General features: G+C 37.0%; 1 protein-coding gene across 1 annotated transcript; it reads left to right on the plus strand.

Moving 5' to 3' along the window:
• Positions 1–607: 607 nt before the first annotated feature.
• Positions 608–15207, plus strand: CATSPERE (catsper channel auxiliary subunit epsilon). The gene is given in 7 exon segments (XM_069850879.1): positions 608–701; positions 3005–3140; positions 14269–14343; positions 14698–14936; positions 14939–14965; positions 14968–15071; positions 15073–15207. Coding segments are annotated over 7 exon segments (810 nt in total).
• The last annotated feature ends 1410 nt before the right edge of the window (positions 15208–16617 follow it).

Raw genomic sequence — 16617 nt, forward strand, 5'->3', positions numbered from 1 at the left:
TATGTTTCCAGGATTGATATATTTGCACACACTAGCAAGTGTTTTCAACTCTTTGATCTAGATATATTTAGAATATGAAGGAACTTCATTTCTTGAGTGGGAATATCCTGATGCTATTGCTGCAGAAGATAAAGATCTTTCCCGATCTGAATGATTAAGTGATTCTGTGATCTTAAAATACCATAAACACCACCAGAATAGCAAGATTTTTAATTCAATGGGAGGATAGTTTGGATAATACAGGATACTTCTGAAACTCTTTTGGCAGTTCAGAGAAGTGCATTTTTTACATGCAAGTGTAAATGAGGTAGCAGCTGACAAGACTGGAGATATACAGAAAAATCAAATGCTGTCACTGAAAAGTTGCAAAGCTACATCCTTTGCTTGGAAATGAGATTTACAAATTATAATTTGCAAAGACAACTATTATATGATAATAATAAAAAAAAAAGAAAAAATTTTAAGTGAACTTTTCAGATCTGCATATTCCGTCCTCAAAAAGAACGGTAAGCAAATTTCTGTCTTTACACAGCAGAAATAAAATGGAGTTTTCTGTATGTATGATACTGTAATTTAAATATTTATCTACAATATGTTAAATATGAAAATGGACATATATGATAAAAGTAAGATTTTATTGCAGTACATCCGTCAGACACTTCATTGCTTCACATCATTCAAGCAGCAGTGTACCCTCCAAGGTGGGTCTAAATAAATTCCCTGTTCTTTAGTGTTACAACATGTTAAGTGTGCAGAAAGATACCATGTTCTATGTCTGTCTTAGCCTTTGACAGCATGAGCCATCAAAAAAAACCGCTCCCTATGAATGTATGAATCCTTTTTGTTGTTTTTATTCATTAAAACAGGATGCCAAACATCACACAGTCTTTGACTATGAAAGATCTTGAATTAGCTGAAAAGTTTATCTAAGGTCTGGTTTGTGGTTAGAATAGGCCACTTATATGAGTCATTGCAAAAGTGTCAGCTCATGGAAGGGGAGCACAGTTGCCCCAGTTTTCATCAGCTTTGTATTTTTGAAAACGTCAACCTGAGTTCACAATCTCCTGAAAGTACAACAAGGGCTGTGAGTGAGAGCTACTGCATCAACCAAGGTTATATTTGGTTGTTAAATCTAGGTTAGCATAAAGATTTTTGTCTGTGTTAACCTGTAACCCATGATACCAGAATCTTGATAAATCCTTAATTTGATAAATCCTTCATTTCTTTTGCTACTAGTCCTATCTGATATTTTGGGACAAGATAGGATGAGACTAAACTGGTAAAAGGAGTGAAGTGTGACCTTAAAGGCAGGTGATCAAGATGTGCAGGCATCTAGAGTGACCCCTACCACATTCTTGGAGAGCTCAGGGGCTGGTGAGCGTGCCCTGCCAGTTGTCTGTCATTAAGGGGGTTGTTTATGTAGCTGTTGAGAGACAGTCATCTTGGAATGTCACTAGATACTGTACGATAGCTAGGTTGTCTCATATACATGTAAGAAAAACTTGAGCTAACAGCTTTATGAATAATTTAAATGCTTTTAGGCTCAAGTTTCTCTCACGTTCTTCTTTTGGTTTCTTTTAATTTGGTTCAATGTACTTATAAATAATGCCCTAGAACTATAATCATTCAGTCTTAAGAGATGTAGATTGTCACTAAAGTGCTGAACTGCTAGATTGTGTCTCTGTTTAATATAAATGTGGGGTTTTTCTCTTGCATAATTTTATGAAGAGGACCCTGAAATCCTATATTTTCAAGATTTAATCAAAACAGATTCTCAGATGCATGTAGCTCATATTAACTAGTGTTAAACGTTTGTGTTATGTGTGGTGTTTAATTTAAAAATAATTTTATTTCACTGAAAACTACACTGAACTGTCCATTTGCTGGGACTTAGAGAGTAAAACCAAAAGTAAAGGCTAAGACAAAATGTGAAAATAAACTGTGAGAAAATTAATTGTGGTCTGATCATTGCATACTCAGTGATGGTTTGGGTGCAGATATCTCTCATAGCATCCAGAGTCTGTTGTGAAATGGAGTTTCAGAACTGAATATGCCAGTTACAAAAGATCTCAAAAGGCTGTGACAACGGAGTTTATCTAGCATAAAGATAGTTCGTTTGCTTGCAAGATGAATAAATAAATTCTGAGAATTCAGAGATTTCTGAGGCCTTCGTGTATTTTATTGAAATACTAAGTATTTTACACTTATCCCCTTAACATCCAGTTACTCTGCTTGCTCTACAGACCTGTCTGCATCCCACATCTTCTCTGGGGACAAAAGGCAGTGGCTTATCATATACAGCTCCAAAAATCTCAGCTTTCTCATAGCAGTTTTTGTACTACCATTGACTGGTTTTATACCAAATCCTGCAGCATGATTAAACCTTAAAAAAATATGGTATAATGTTAATGGATTTTAATCTTAGAGTAAATATGAGATAAAAAACCACTGTGCAGACATTATTCGTTTCCTTATTAAGTTCATTGGAAGTCTTGATTCTTAAATGGATTTGTAATAACAGGATTTCCTGCCTGTTACACCAGAACAGCACAAAGTGTATGGCTATTGTCATAGATTTCTACCATGTTTACCACAATCAGATTAGGATTTGACTAACTGGGAATTTTTTGTTTGTAAAATATGTAATTGGTGGTTTGTTATCTGAACTGTAGTTGGTTTTGGATCTGAAGCTCATGCTGAATCCTTATTGTGATCAGTGACCAGAAGGAACTACAGTAACTTTTAAAGGGATTAAGGAAGTTTGCAGTATCATTTTGAATCGCTATTCATTAGATAAGACTGTTAAAAACAAGTGAATAGTATTGGGTCTATGTCCCCATTTACACTTCCATTTAAGGTGGCATAAAAATGTATGTAAACTGCCTAAATGCATTGCATTCTATTAAGAAAACGTTTAATACACAGGCACTTAAAATAAAACAAAAATCACCCAACTCACATTTCAATAAGAAACCTTTCTTAATTTTGTATTTTCTCTTACCAGGTGGGATTGCTGCAACTTATTTCATGAACAAACAAGCTAGAGAGGTGGGCGTGTGTGAATCTCATGAAGTTCACCAAGGCCAAGTGCAAGGTCCTGCACCTGCATCGAGGCAATCCCAAGCACAAATGCAGGCAGGGTGGAGAACGGATTGAGAGGTGCCCTGAAGAGAAAAGCCTGGGTGTGCTGGTGGATGAGAAGCTGAACATGAACAGGCAATGTGCACTTGCAGCCCAGAAAGCCAACCGTATCCTGGGCTGCATCAAATGCAGTGTGACCAGCAGATTGAGGGCGGTGATTCTGCTTCTCTACTCCACTCTTGTGAGACCTCATCCACAGTTGTGTTTTCAGTTCAGGAGTCCTCAGCACAGGAATGACATGAATCTTTTAGAGCAAGTCCAGAGGAGGGCCGTGAGGATGATCAGAGGGCTGGAGCATCTTCCATACGAGGACCGGCTGAGGGAGTTTGACTTGTTTAGCCTAGATAAAAGAAGAGAAGAGAAGGATCCAGGGAGACCTTATAGTAGCCTTCCAGTACTTAAAGGGGGCCTACAGGAAAAAGTGGGGAGGGGCTCTTGATCAGGGAGTGCAAGGACAAAACAAGGAGTGAAGAAAGAGGGTAGATTCAGATTAAATATTAGGAAGAAATTCTTTACTGTGAGGGTGGTGAGGCACTGGAACAGGCTCCCCAGAGAAGTCATGGATGTCCCATCCCTGGAGGTGTTTGAGGCCATGTTGGCTGAGGCTTTGAGCAACCTGATCTAGTGGAAAATGTCCCTGCCCATGGCAGGGGGTTGAAACTGGATGATATTTAAGATCCCTTCCCTTCTACTACCCTGTGATTCTATGAATATAAAAAATAATTGTTGCTTATTTGTTCATGTTCTCTAATTCTATTCTTCTCCTGTGAACATTTCCCAGTATAAAAGTTTAATTTTCTCCCATTTATGTTTCACCTCACTCTTTCTATCTCTATCCAAATAATCCTAAATCTTACCAATGTGTTCAAGCTCTCCTGCCTCCTTTAATTTTTCAATTGAGCTGTTCCAGAATAGCTTCAGGTATTGGAGTTTTCACCTACTGGTTGAACAAGAGATAGAAAGTGTTGTGATGAGTCCTAGCTTACCTATGTGATTATTCACCAGGGCTTTAGGACTTGAGTTTCCAAACATGCTTGTGTGTTCGTAGTCTTGCTGAATTCAATTGGACTATTAATAAATCAAATCTTTTTTCTGTAAGTAATAAAGCCTTATATTGTTGTTTATATTGATACAAGTAAAACAGACCAAAAGCACAAGGAAGAACAGTGTATCAAAGCAAAACATGTTTCTGTCTTCTAGACATTTGAGGATAATTAATGGTATTTGTCTGCTTCTGATCATTATTATTTCATGTGATATGTGACAGCAGCTTCACAAACAGACCAGTAAGGGCTTTTTCTATGTAAATTTTTTGAAATATATGATGGTAAGATTTTCTAACAGGGATAATATTTTTAATGATCTATTTGAATAAACTGAAAACTTGACAGTTTGGGATTTAGAATTTTTGGATAATGTCGGGTATTGTATGTATATATGTGTATGGGTCAAACTGAGGTCTCCTTTGTTTGCATAGTAAATTAGAATCCACAGAAGGTGAAAAGAGTAGCTTCTGTACTGTACAGGTCTAAAAATGAAGATTATTGACATGTGGATTCAAATATGGCACTGAACAAAAATGCGGCCAGCCCAAGGTCAATCAGTGTTTCAAGACAGAATTTCAGAAGATAGCTCATGAGCAACAGATTACAAAGAAAAAAGATGAACTTGGGAGGACGTACATCTAAGAGTTCTGAAGGTTATTGAAGAACCTCCTAGCTACTGTAGGACACAGGGGGATTTTGATTGTAGGGGCCAGAAAGAAGTACGTGTTTCTTGAAAGGAGTCAATTTTAGAAAGAAAAATATTATGGATGCTGTTGTAGGATTCTAAACAATGCTTATGGGAAGGGAGAAAAGTGAGAGACTTTATTCTTTGGTCTCTGTATGTGTATTTATCCTGCTCACTAAAGTAATGATTTTTAAACCTTAGAATGTAAACATGTCTCCCTGCATACTCTAACATCTTGGAAGAAAGCTATGTCAGAATGAAATTGCAGCTAAAAAAAAAATCTTCCCAAACAAATAGGAATTAATAATTGAACAGAAGATACCACTTGTGTGGAGGGAGAGAGCACACTCTCAGAGTATCTTCTGAAGACAGGCCAAGAAAAAAGAGTACTGAAGCATAAAAGCAAATATTTTAACCAAGTAAGACCAGACAGGAACCCTGGCAGCATTCTACGCAACCCTGCCAGAGTTATGATCACCTTATACTCAGAAGCACTAGGAAAAAGGAAAGAAAAATTCTGATGACCAGGAGACTACTGAAAAGTTCTGTAGACACCCTGAATAAAACCAGTAGGTTTTAGGTGAAAACAGTAGCTTGTATTCTGCTCCTGTCACCCATGGAGTTTGCCAGTATTTGGCTTGCTTTATTTATTTATGAGGAAAATATCTATGATGCTAGTCAGGAATATTTTTAAATTGAATACTTTTGTTTATGAAATATATACACAAAGTCCTGTTTCCCTAAGCGTAATAGAAATAAATCACAGTGGATTTCTTCTTCAGTTTTTCAACCCCTCTGATAACTCCTATGTAACGCAAAGCGTCATGTGCTTGCCCTCAAAGCCATGCAACTGTTCTGTATGTTTATTTGTATAGTAGACTAGTAAGCTCCTTACTGGGATGTTTTTCTGTCAACCCCAGGGTAAACTTTATTGCATGTTTTCTGTTTTGATTAGTGTTAATATTGCCTGAGAGCGTCTTCCTACATTTCGCAGATATTGCTGCAGAAAGGAGCACTTAATTGCTTTTTTTTTTGTTTTCTTTTGCTGGAAGGAATGCACTGAGTACAGTTGCCAAACTTAAACAAAACGTGATTGACAAGAAACCTGAATAGCAGCAATCTTTTAGACTTTTTTATTCTTCAATCACACTAGTTAGAATTACTTATGTCTTTGCTTGAAAATGGGAAATTTAGTTTTGTAGTCATATGGATTTTTTTAGGCAAATATGGAGAAAATAAGTTGATTTTTTAACATTTTACTTGAGTGGTGATAAAAACATGCCTCTGTATCATAAACTCTTATCCTGGTCTACAGCTTCTTTTTTTTTCTGCTTAAACTGATGGAGGACTTCTTCACCTCTTATGAAGACAGTGGATGTTTTAGCATTGACTTAATAAGAATTAACATTTCATCCAGGATGATTAGTGAGTTTGATTTTATGCAACCCTAATTCTATTGTATTTCTGACATGCAAGATACAGCAGTTTCCCTGTCTTTCCCTCGCCTTTGGACCATTCCAGCTGCAGCAAGAGTGCAGAAGACTCAGAGGCCCTAATTCTAACACAAGCAGCACTTTGCTCCCTGTTATGTTGCTACAGAGAGAGGCACATCTCCATTATTGTAGAGAGGAATCTTCTCCTCCTATAGGGCACAACACAGGGTCTCCATTGAGCACTCTGACACAGCAGGTATACTTCCTTGCAAACTGATCTTTTTTATCTCATAACTTTAATTAAGATGAAGTTTTCATAAGATGTGCTTTCTTTAAACATTACATATGTCTCATAAGAGAGAAGGTACATTATAAAAAAGGCCTATGAAGGATGCTTAGAGTATGTTTTGAAATGAGAAACATGAGCAAATATGGATCTCTCATTAAACATTAAAATATTTATGCAGTGGAACGACCAAAGCCAGTATGCTGAAAACAGTATTTTAGACCCTGTATGCACATTTCATTCAAGCAGATTGATTTAAACCATGTAAAACGGTTTTATGCATTAGCAAGGTTATTAATGATAATTAAAAATAATATGTAATTTATTGTTTTTGTAGAACATATCCACCTTTGATAAGTGAAAGACAAGTAAATTTAAGTTTGGATGTGCTCTTTGGGTTTATATCTTAATATAGTTCTTCTCCCTTTTTTCCCTCATTTTTATGGAATTCAATTTTAACAATTTCAGGCTGATTAATAGCAGACTTTGGCAAACCAACCCATTATTAATTTCTTTGAATTTGTGTACTTGCTTGAGCTTTTAAAATGTGTAGCACACAATGAATCTGATTAAACATTCCATTGGTACACTAAGCTAATAATGTCTTGTTTATAAAATCACTTATTTTGTAACATCTGCCAAATTTAATATAAAGAGATTGCAACATAAAGTATTTCCTGACTCACCCCCTCTTTGACTTGTGAGATAAATTATGATCATGTGGGGAAATACAGAAACTTAAAATAATAAAAAAATTGTCCTTGCTAGCAAACTGAATTCAAGAAGCTGCTGCATAAGTAGTTTGCAGCCTGCTAAAAATGACTGAACTTCACAGCTGTGGAAGCAAGCTTATAGTCTCCCTGTCCAAGTTCTTCTATTCAGCCACCTCTGAGCAAGCAGCTGTATGATTACTCAGCTTGCTCTATTCTAAGGATGGATTGCAAGACTTGGCATTTTGATTTGAGTAGATGAATGGGAAACTGCAGGATGCGAACTGTAGCATGGAAACTTGCAGCAGATCAGCTGTTTTATGATAACTGCCTCTGTGCATATCCTCACACTGCTATACTTTGTGGAAAAGGTAGTGAGTCTGCCTCACTAAATGATTATTCCCATTGCATGAACCATAAAATGGAAATTCTAGTCATTTGCCTTCTTCCACTGAAAGAGCAGCAATGTGCCAGTCATGGAAGCATACACGATGCACATCTTTGAATGAAACAAGTTCTGTTTTATTTTAACAGAGAGTAACCCCTCTTCCTTTGCTGCAGCAGAATACGCTGTACATAGCTGCATAGCCCACAAGAATGTTGAGAGACTGAGGAAAGGCTTCTGAGGGAATTACGATGGCATCAGAAGACAAAAGTTTCTTCTGCATAAATTCTTACTCTTCCCCTCATAATTTCTGAGACAGGAGATGCCTCTTCCCTCAGTTGTTGTTGCCTGTTTGCATCAAAAAGAAACAAAGAGTACAAGGTTAGCCTGCAGCGTATGTCTTGCCTGAGTTAATATTGTTACATTATCTTACCTGTTGTCACAAGAAGAAATGCTATTGCAGTGAGGGAATATTAGCATTTATTTTAAAAAAAAATTGTGTCTCTTTTTCACTTGGTAGAAGTTAATTCTGAGGATATGTGATCCTGAAGGTGTAGATGCTTCTGAACTGAATCACATTTTAGACCTAAAATGTGACAACCTGCTGTACAAGCTGATCTGTACAGATAGACCTCTAGGCTGAATGGAGACTGGTTTAAGAAATTGTCCCGTGTGGATTAATTGTACACATTAATATGTACAATAAATTTTGTTTGGAAAGGGTTTCTGACCTAAACAAATGGGAAAAAGTAATTAGTCTTTAGTACAGTACTTGACACAAGGTGTGCATTGTGTAGCACTGCAATTTTTTTTTAAGTTGCCATCGTTAAATCTATTTTTAAAAAAAATTTGTCACTATCTTCAAGATTAAAATGAAACAGAAGAAAAAGGTAGCAATATTAAGTGTATTATGAAGACATTTTTCTTGTTAGTTATCTAGATGTTAGGAAAGTGTTTTTCTTTTCTGTCTGCTGCTATGGAATGAATGCAGAGAAAACTGAACTTGGCTTTGAGGGCTGTGAATTCTGAAATTAAGAAATTGAGTAGATATTATTTTAATGGTACATCATTGAAAATTTACTTTATAGCATCAAAGATTATTCCAACTTCAGAATTTCAAAAGATAAATATAATAAATAGCCTTGCACTAGCTGGACAAAAATTTAATTAATAATAACCTTTCTTTTACTAAAAAAGAGTCCCCAAATACTTGGCCGGTAGTTTTGGAATTTGGGACAGGAAACTTTTGTTTGTATCTGTTTGAACAAAAGAAGCTTTGGGGTTTTTTTTGAATGCTGTTTAAAATTGTTACATTTTATATCTCTGGGAACAGCTGTTGATGAATAAGGCCACGATGAGAGCTGTTGATGGGAGGCCCATGCCTGGGCCTCTTTTTCTATTTTGAGATAGATTTGTGCTTCAGTAATAATTTTAGCATTTTTCTTTGAAGACAGCTTGTCATCTGTAGGGTTAACTGCCCTTTATTTCATTCACCATAGTACTTAAAATTACATAGGACTTTCTGTCAGTTCTAAAATATCCGCTACATGTAATTGTTCTACTTCATATGTATTGAAGGTAATAGAGTAGAATGCAAGATCAAAAATCACCTAAATTTTTTACTGTAATAAATGGTCTTCAAGTCTTAATTCTGTAGTTGTAGGTACCAGCACGAAGTTCAACATATCCTTCCCATTCCTGGAAATTCAGGACCTGGGTGAGGTGTTGTGTCAAACACATCATCCTCATGTAGAAAAATACATCTTGGATAGATATTCTTTTCCACCCTTCTCTAGATTTCTAAGTGGAGGGTTGCAAACCTTACTTTGTGCTGATATTTCAGGCACAATTTCAAAAAAGAAGTAAGTAGTTCAGGCTGAATAGAATTTGGGTTCAATTAAACTGCTTCCTTTGCCTGCTAGCTTGTTTAGCATAAAGTACAGCTATTTGTGAGAAGTACCACATCTTAGATGTTTTCTTTCACCTGTTGCTAAAGAATTTGGTATTTTCTGTGAATCAACAGTTAACTACACCTTGATGCCAGTTGTAAGGCAATGACAGTAGTAATATGGTTCTAAACATATGTGATAAAATAATACCTGAAGTATTAACCCTTCTTTTAATGCTTGCTTATATTACAATCATGCTTTGACTGGGGAGTTGCAGTATGGAAAAATATAGGAAATATTCCTCTATAGAAAATAGAATAGCAAGGAAGTGGTTGGAAGCTGAGGGAAAAGCAAAAGCTATCCCAGAGTTTCCTTGTACTACAGTATCCACCACCAGGTGACATTCATATGAGCTTTTTCCTTAGGTTTCCAAAGGATGAATTAGTTTCTTTCTTTTCACAAGCAACTATTGTCAATTTTCTTATAAATAAATGAAGGGATTGTGGTAAGATTTTGATGCGTCTGGACAGTCACAAAAAGGAAATCCATTTATCCAGACAAACCTGACATTTGGAGAGCTTCCTGAGGCAGTGCCATCCCGTTCAATTCTTATTTTTCCTGTGCTGGATCCCCTGATGAAACGCTTCTGCACTGTTATTTCTAGTATTTTCAACCAATAATGCTAGAACTAGTATAAGGACTCTCATACTGTCAGTCACTATATTTTTATCACTGCTTACTGCATTTCAGGGCAATTACTTCCTTTTCAAGAGTATATAGTATTCACCATATTTTGCAGTGTGCTGTGAAAATACATCAGGTCATCAGTGACAAGATTTCACGTTTTTTATTTGATTGTGAGTTCATGAGAAAAAAAAAAGGAACAAACCATTAAATAATAGTGATGTGAACATACCAGGAGTGATGTGTGGCAGAGGTATTTATCACAATGTTTGTGATCTGTCAAATTTTATCCTACACAGGCCTTCGGTGAAGTGAATCCACCTGGTGATTTCCAACCTGGTGATTCTATGATTCTATGAATCCAAATACATCAGAGCAACATTTTGTCATGGGGTAGTGAGAATAATTCTGGGTCTACTTTTTACGAGGGGTTTCTAACTGCAGATGTTTTCTGATGCGTACTCACCATCTGACTCTTTCCCATTTTAATGCCAGTTATAAGAAGTTCACTACTATTTTGTTAATTTGACTCCTTTTAAAGAGTTTTTACATATTGCAGTATGTAATTAGTTCTATATTATACTGCAAGGAACAAATATGACTTTTACTGGGTTAGGTTTGTGTACTGTTTGTGTAGGTTTGGCTTGCTTTCCTTGTCATTATCTATTGCATCTTTCTGTTTTATCACTAGATGGCAACATAGCTACACTCTGCATCAAAAGTTGTAACCAGAAACGGGCTTTTTCTATTGCATTTTTCACAGCAGAGATTTAATAATTCACCCCACCCCCAAAATGGGGACATATGCGTTCTGGAAGTTTCAGTAAATTGTTTCTTAATGGTGTGGGTCCTGGTATTACATTTTGCTATCTTATTAACTGCTGTTTTTTTAGACAACTGAAGTGCAGAATAATCAAGTAAGAGAAAATAAAATTACTTTATAAATTAACAGTCTTTTTTTCTTCCAAATAAAGAACTGAGACTATTGATTCATCTGAATCATCTCACATATGTGTGGTTTGTTTGTGGAAACACATTTTACTGAAGCCAGTGGCGCCTGTGTTCACATCTAGGAGAATAGAATTTGCACCTTATTTGTCTTTCCAAATGTTTAATTTACTGAGATGAGACTGGAAGTTAATATTATCTATTGACAGAAAAACACCAAAGTAAGTTTGGGATGTAACAACTTGTACTGAATAATGATATGACTCAGTGTCCTTAGCATTCCTCTTAAGAACACAGAGCCCTGTAGACCAATTAAAATTCTAGTCAGACTGGACAGAGTGATTATTACTAGACAAGGTACGAAAAATGAAATTTCAATCTCAGTTTCTCAGGAGACACATTTTCCAGTGAAATGAGAGAAAAAGAAATGAGACCAGTCTTAACTGAACTACCAGCTTCTTTGGCTTTTGGAACCTTGGACGGACTCACAGTTTTGCGCAGTGTTTGGTAAACAGCCAGTGAGAGGCTTCTTAAGTTTCCTCTGAAACTAAGCAGCTGCCTAGCTGACTGAACATGAGCCAGCAGTGTGCCCAAGCGGCCAAGAAGGCCAATGGCATCTTGGCTTGTATCAGAAACGGCGTGACCAGCAGGACCAGGGAGGTTATTCTGCCCCTGTACTCGGCATTGGTGTTCACTTCGGGGCCCTTCATTACAGGAAAGACATTGAGGTCCTGGACCATGTCCAGAGAAGAGCAATGAAGCTGGTGAAGGAGCTGGAGAACAAGTCCTTCGAGGAGTGGCTGAGGGAACTGGGGGTTTTTAGCCTAGAGAAGAGGAGGCTGAGGGGAGACCTTATCACTGCCTACAACTGCCTGAAAGGAGGTTGTAACAGCCTAAAAGTAGGTTGTAGCAAAGTGGGTGTTGGTCTCTTCTCCCAGGTGACAGGACGAGAGGGAATGGCCCCAGGCTGCGCAAGGGAAGGTTCACATTGGACATTAGGAGAAACTTCTTCACCAAAAGGGTTCTCAAGCACTGGCAGAGGCTGCCCAGGGAGGTGGTTGAGTCACTATCCCTGGAGGTGTTTAAAAGACAGGTAGATGAGGTGCTTAGGGATAGATTCTATGATTCTCAGGAAACTCAAAACAGTTTGTAAGAACAGGAATAGGTTCTGTCCTATTTTATACATATATATATGTGTGTGTGTATATATACACACATATACATATACACACACACACATATATATAAAAAACCATCTTCTCCAGAAGCCCGAACTAGAAAGATTATACTCTGCCCAGGTGTGCTTTATACTGACCTGATTTTTTTGATAATTTTAAGTTTCTGACAGTCCTGTTGTATCCTGATGTAGCAAAACAACTCTTCAGGCTTTGATCTTTGAACAAGTCATCTTCTTCAGAGATTCTGGCCTTTTGCACCCCATCAGGTCCATTATTACGCTAACAATTGAATTAATGAGTCATATTGTGTCAACTGAATCTAGGGCAGTAATTGTGGAAAGCTATGCAGTTACTATGAACTAAAAAGTAATAAAAATCATTGCTCTGTCTCACTTAACTTGCATTATACACACTCTCAGTTTCCTAGGAACGTCCATTGAGGAATCTTCTCAAATTTTGAAGTCACTCTGGACTCGGTGTATTTGAGCTGCTAGAACTGTGTTCATATTGCTGTATATCCTAATAAGGTGGTAGTATGCTGTACACCTAGAACTGAGGGGACCTCACTGACTGTTGATCTGTGTAAGGAACCCATTAATAGAATTTATTAATAATTCTATGGAATACACTGCTTGCCGGTAAGTGAAGCATTTAAGTATAAGGATATATGATTACATAGTGTTGTTTGTTACTTTTTATCTTATTCTCTAAGTTAGTTGCTTACTAACCTTACTATCATTTTCTGTTTTCGTTGCTTAGAATATCTGCATTAGGGACGCATGTGTAACTGTCAATATGATGCATACATAGAGACACACAGTGTATAAGAAACAAAGAATAATTCTTCCCAAAGACTTAGAAATTCCCAAGAGTCATGACTATTTCTGTTGTCCAGTTTGCTGGCCTGCATGATTTATGGTAAGCCTATTCCTACACGTAGGCTATCGCTTTTATGCCCCATTTTCTCACACTGCTGATCAACACAACTCTTGGTGAATTATCAGTGGCCCTGATCATCATTTGCAACATGGTCTGGTACTAGCTCTTGCTAATCTGCTTTCATCTACACATTCCAAGTAGCTCAAAGGAGGCTGGCAAAGGTGGGGAGAAGGTGTCCTCAGTAATAGTGAAAGCTATATTATTCCATGGAGGAAGCGTTACAACTACTTTGATTTAACTCCAGATACTCTTTGCTCAGTCAGATCTTTCAGTCAGGTGTAGTTCCTGGACTGCACTGAGATATGGAATATGCCTGCTTTTGTAAGTTTAGAAATTGAAGTCCAGCTGCAGGCAAATTTTGATCTTTCTCCTCCCTAATTTCATTTCATCATTTGTCTTCTGGAATTAGAGCAGAACTAGGAAATAATTTCTTCTAAGAATGTGACATTAATCATGTAGCCAAATTTCTTTCAGTCAGTCCAACAAGAAGTTTTCCTCTTTGAAATTTATCTACTGCTTCTTCCATTTCCAGATTAAAGGCAGTCAATGTACCTGCAATATCTGATGACATTGTAGCAAAAACACATGGAAAGCCAACAGTGGTTGAGAATGCTTTGTTCTATATACTCCTTTTCTAATTCCAAGATCCAAACAATCATTTCCTAGCAAGGAAAATTACACCTTACTCTGTTGTCCCCCAAACAGTGACCTCTCTGTGAAATGGTCTGCATGTTTTCCAACAACAGCAATTTTATTATCAGATTTTGGAACTTGTTATACAAATGATGGATTCAAAACTTACACAGAAACAAAAGTTCCCTCAGATGTTTTGACCCAAGGCCTAGATGACAATGTAACTGATGTGGCTTTAACAGATAATGGAATAATATTTTTAATAAATGGTAGTTTTTATAACAAAAAGTTGATTTTTTTTTTAAACTTAGAGCAGAACACAAGCTTCCTGAAAGTGAAATAACTGGAATGGATTCAAGATATTGGTGTTCATCTATCCACTGCAGGTAAGTTATCTGTAGTTCTCGTTTGACATTTAAAATATGTATGGTCATCATTAAATGCCTGGATGCATCTCTTTTAGATCTGCTTTTCATTGATGTAATTCTGGGTTTGGAGTTGCAAGTGACCAGACAGAAACAAGTTTATTTAAAGAACATTTTGAAATAAGGTCTGCACACTGTCTGTGGCTCTCAGTGCATGAGCTCATACAGCCTGATGAAATCATTTCAAGGATCACAGTTTAAGTTTGTAAATTAATTTCAGTGAGGTTCTCCTAATTACATTAGATGAAAACGTATCTCAGAACATCTTGATTTCTTAATGTGCATTCTTGTTATAAACTTTACTATTTACCTAAGCATTTTGTCATCTTTTTAACAGAGTGGAAAACAATTAAGTACTTTAGCAGTGTGGACTACTAAAGTTTATCTTGGATATAATGAAATTTCTAATAAAATAGGAGATATATCAAACTTAGTGAAGTTCTTGAATTTTCCAAACACTGATTCTTTATCTACAAAAGCTATGAGCTATGACTCAGTCCCATCTGAAATTACATTGTCGCTGCTCTGCAGTGGCTGCAGCTTCTCCAGACTTTTTTTCTGAGAGTTTATAATGAAGATAGACAATTCGAGGGTTAAGAAATTTTTACTTACCTGTTCCTTGTAGTTCTGTTATGAGGATGACATACATAAATGCAGCATTATAATCTGGGCTGCTGTGGGGTGATGTGAGCATTTATTATGCCTGTATAAACAACACAGTTAGTGGATATTTCCAAGTATCTGGATCAAAACTTTCTCTGTCAGAAACATCTCATGGGAGCACTATTCACCAGATTATTCTTGGTTGAGTATGTTATATTTTAAGTAGCTATTAAGTATTTTTTTCAGTAATTAAGTGGTAAAGTAAAAGAAATTTCTAGTAAGAGATCACTGAAGAGATCACTTTCTGTAAACGACAGCAGTAATGTTTATTAATGTCATTGATCTGTTAAGACTGAAAATTATTTGGTTTAGATGGACAGACATACCAAGAAGAGTTAGGAAACTCTTACTCTTCATGTATTGTTAGCCTGCAGCCCTGTCAGTATGATTCTAACCTGCACTCCTATTCAATATGATTCTAAGGAGAAAACTCTTGCTTTCAGCCTTAGCATTTGTTTCAGGAAGATAACTTGATGATTTTTGTCCAATTCCGTTTGACTACAAGTTTAATGGTGTAATAGGTCTGATTTTTCTCAAGAGAAGGTGACTGAAGTTCCATTTCAACAACTTTTTCAGTACATCAAAGGGAGATTATTTTGCAACTTTCTAACTTTTTAAGGTACTCCCTTGCAGATTATAATCACAGTATCATTGAAAATACCTGGAATTCCTAAGTAGAACGGAACTGTCATTCAGAAAAGTCCTTTTACTCCTTACTGCAGCCTCAGGAAACCCCATCAAGTCTTTTCCCAAGGCAGCTGCTCATCTTTACCTGGGTACTAAAGGAGAATTCAACTGAGCAGATGCCAGTTGCTCTATAGACAATATGTCTTTTTGACCACCTGAGTCACCTGGCAAAGTTACAGAAGTCCCATCTCAGTCCATCTCTATGAAGGTCAGTGGAGCGGTGCTGGACACTACCATAGCCATGTCCTGCAAAATTTTACATGAAACTTGAGAGATCTTGTTCTATAGTTATTCTATAGTTTTGAGTTGCTGTTGCACTCTGAGAGTGCAGGATCACATGGAAAAACCCACTCAGGCAATATTAGTCAGCTCCAAAGGCCACGATAAACATCCATTGGTACAAGGCTTGCAAGATGAAGCAATTAGGCTTATCGGACACTCAGCCTTACCTACTGATGTATCTTATGTGACACTGAGAATGGATCCTGACAAGATAGCTTGAGAGCCAAGGTTATAATTGCAAACACAGTAGCAGCTGAGAGACTACTTAAAAAGCACAAGAAGCAGCTAGGTAGAGCACGGCAGAACTGCTGGCCCAACTACTGCACAGTGCAGGGGGCCAGGCCAAGGGTCCTGGCAAGATTTCCAAAGAGGACTTGATAAATATTTCTGCCAAAAATATTAGCCTCAAGATACCACAGAAAGGCATATAGACAGTGCCATGAGAGGTGGTCAAGTGAGAGTACCGAACCCATTTTCTTGGTGGTCCTTTTCAAACAGAAGTCAGGCTTACAATGGCTTACAGAAGACTATACCTGAGTACCATGTCAATACTGACTCAGCAAGGAGAAGCAGGAGAAGGAAACACATTAATCAATCTTCCAG

This window comes from Phaenicophaeus curvirostris, chromosome 2, assembly GCF_032191515.1.
Source record: "Phaenicophaeus curvirostris isolate KB17595 chromosome 2, BPBGC_Pcur_1.0, whole genome shotgun sequence".
Taxonomy (NCBI): Eukaryota; Metazoa; Chordata; class Aves; order Cuculiformes; family Cuculidae; genus Phaenicophaeus; species Phaenicophaeus curvirostris.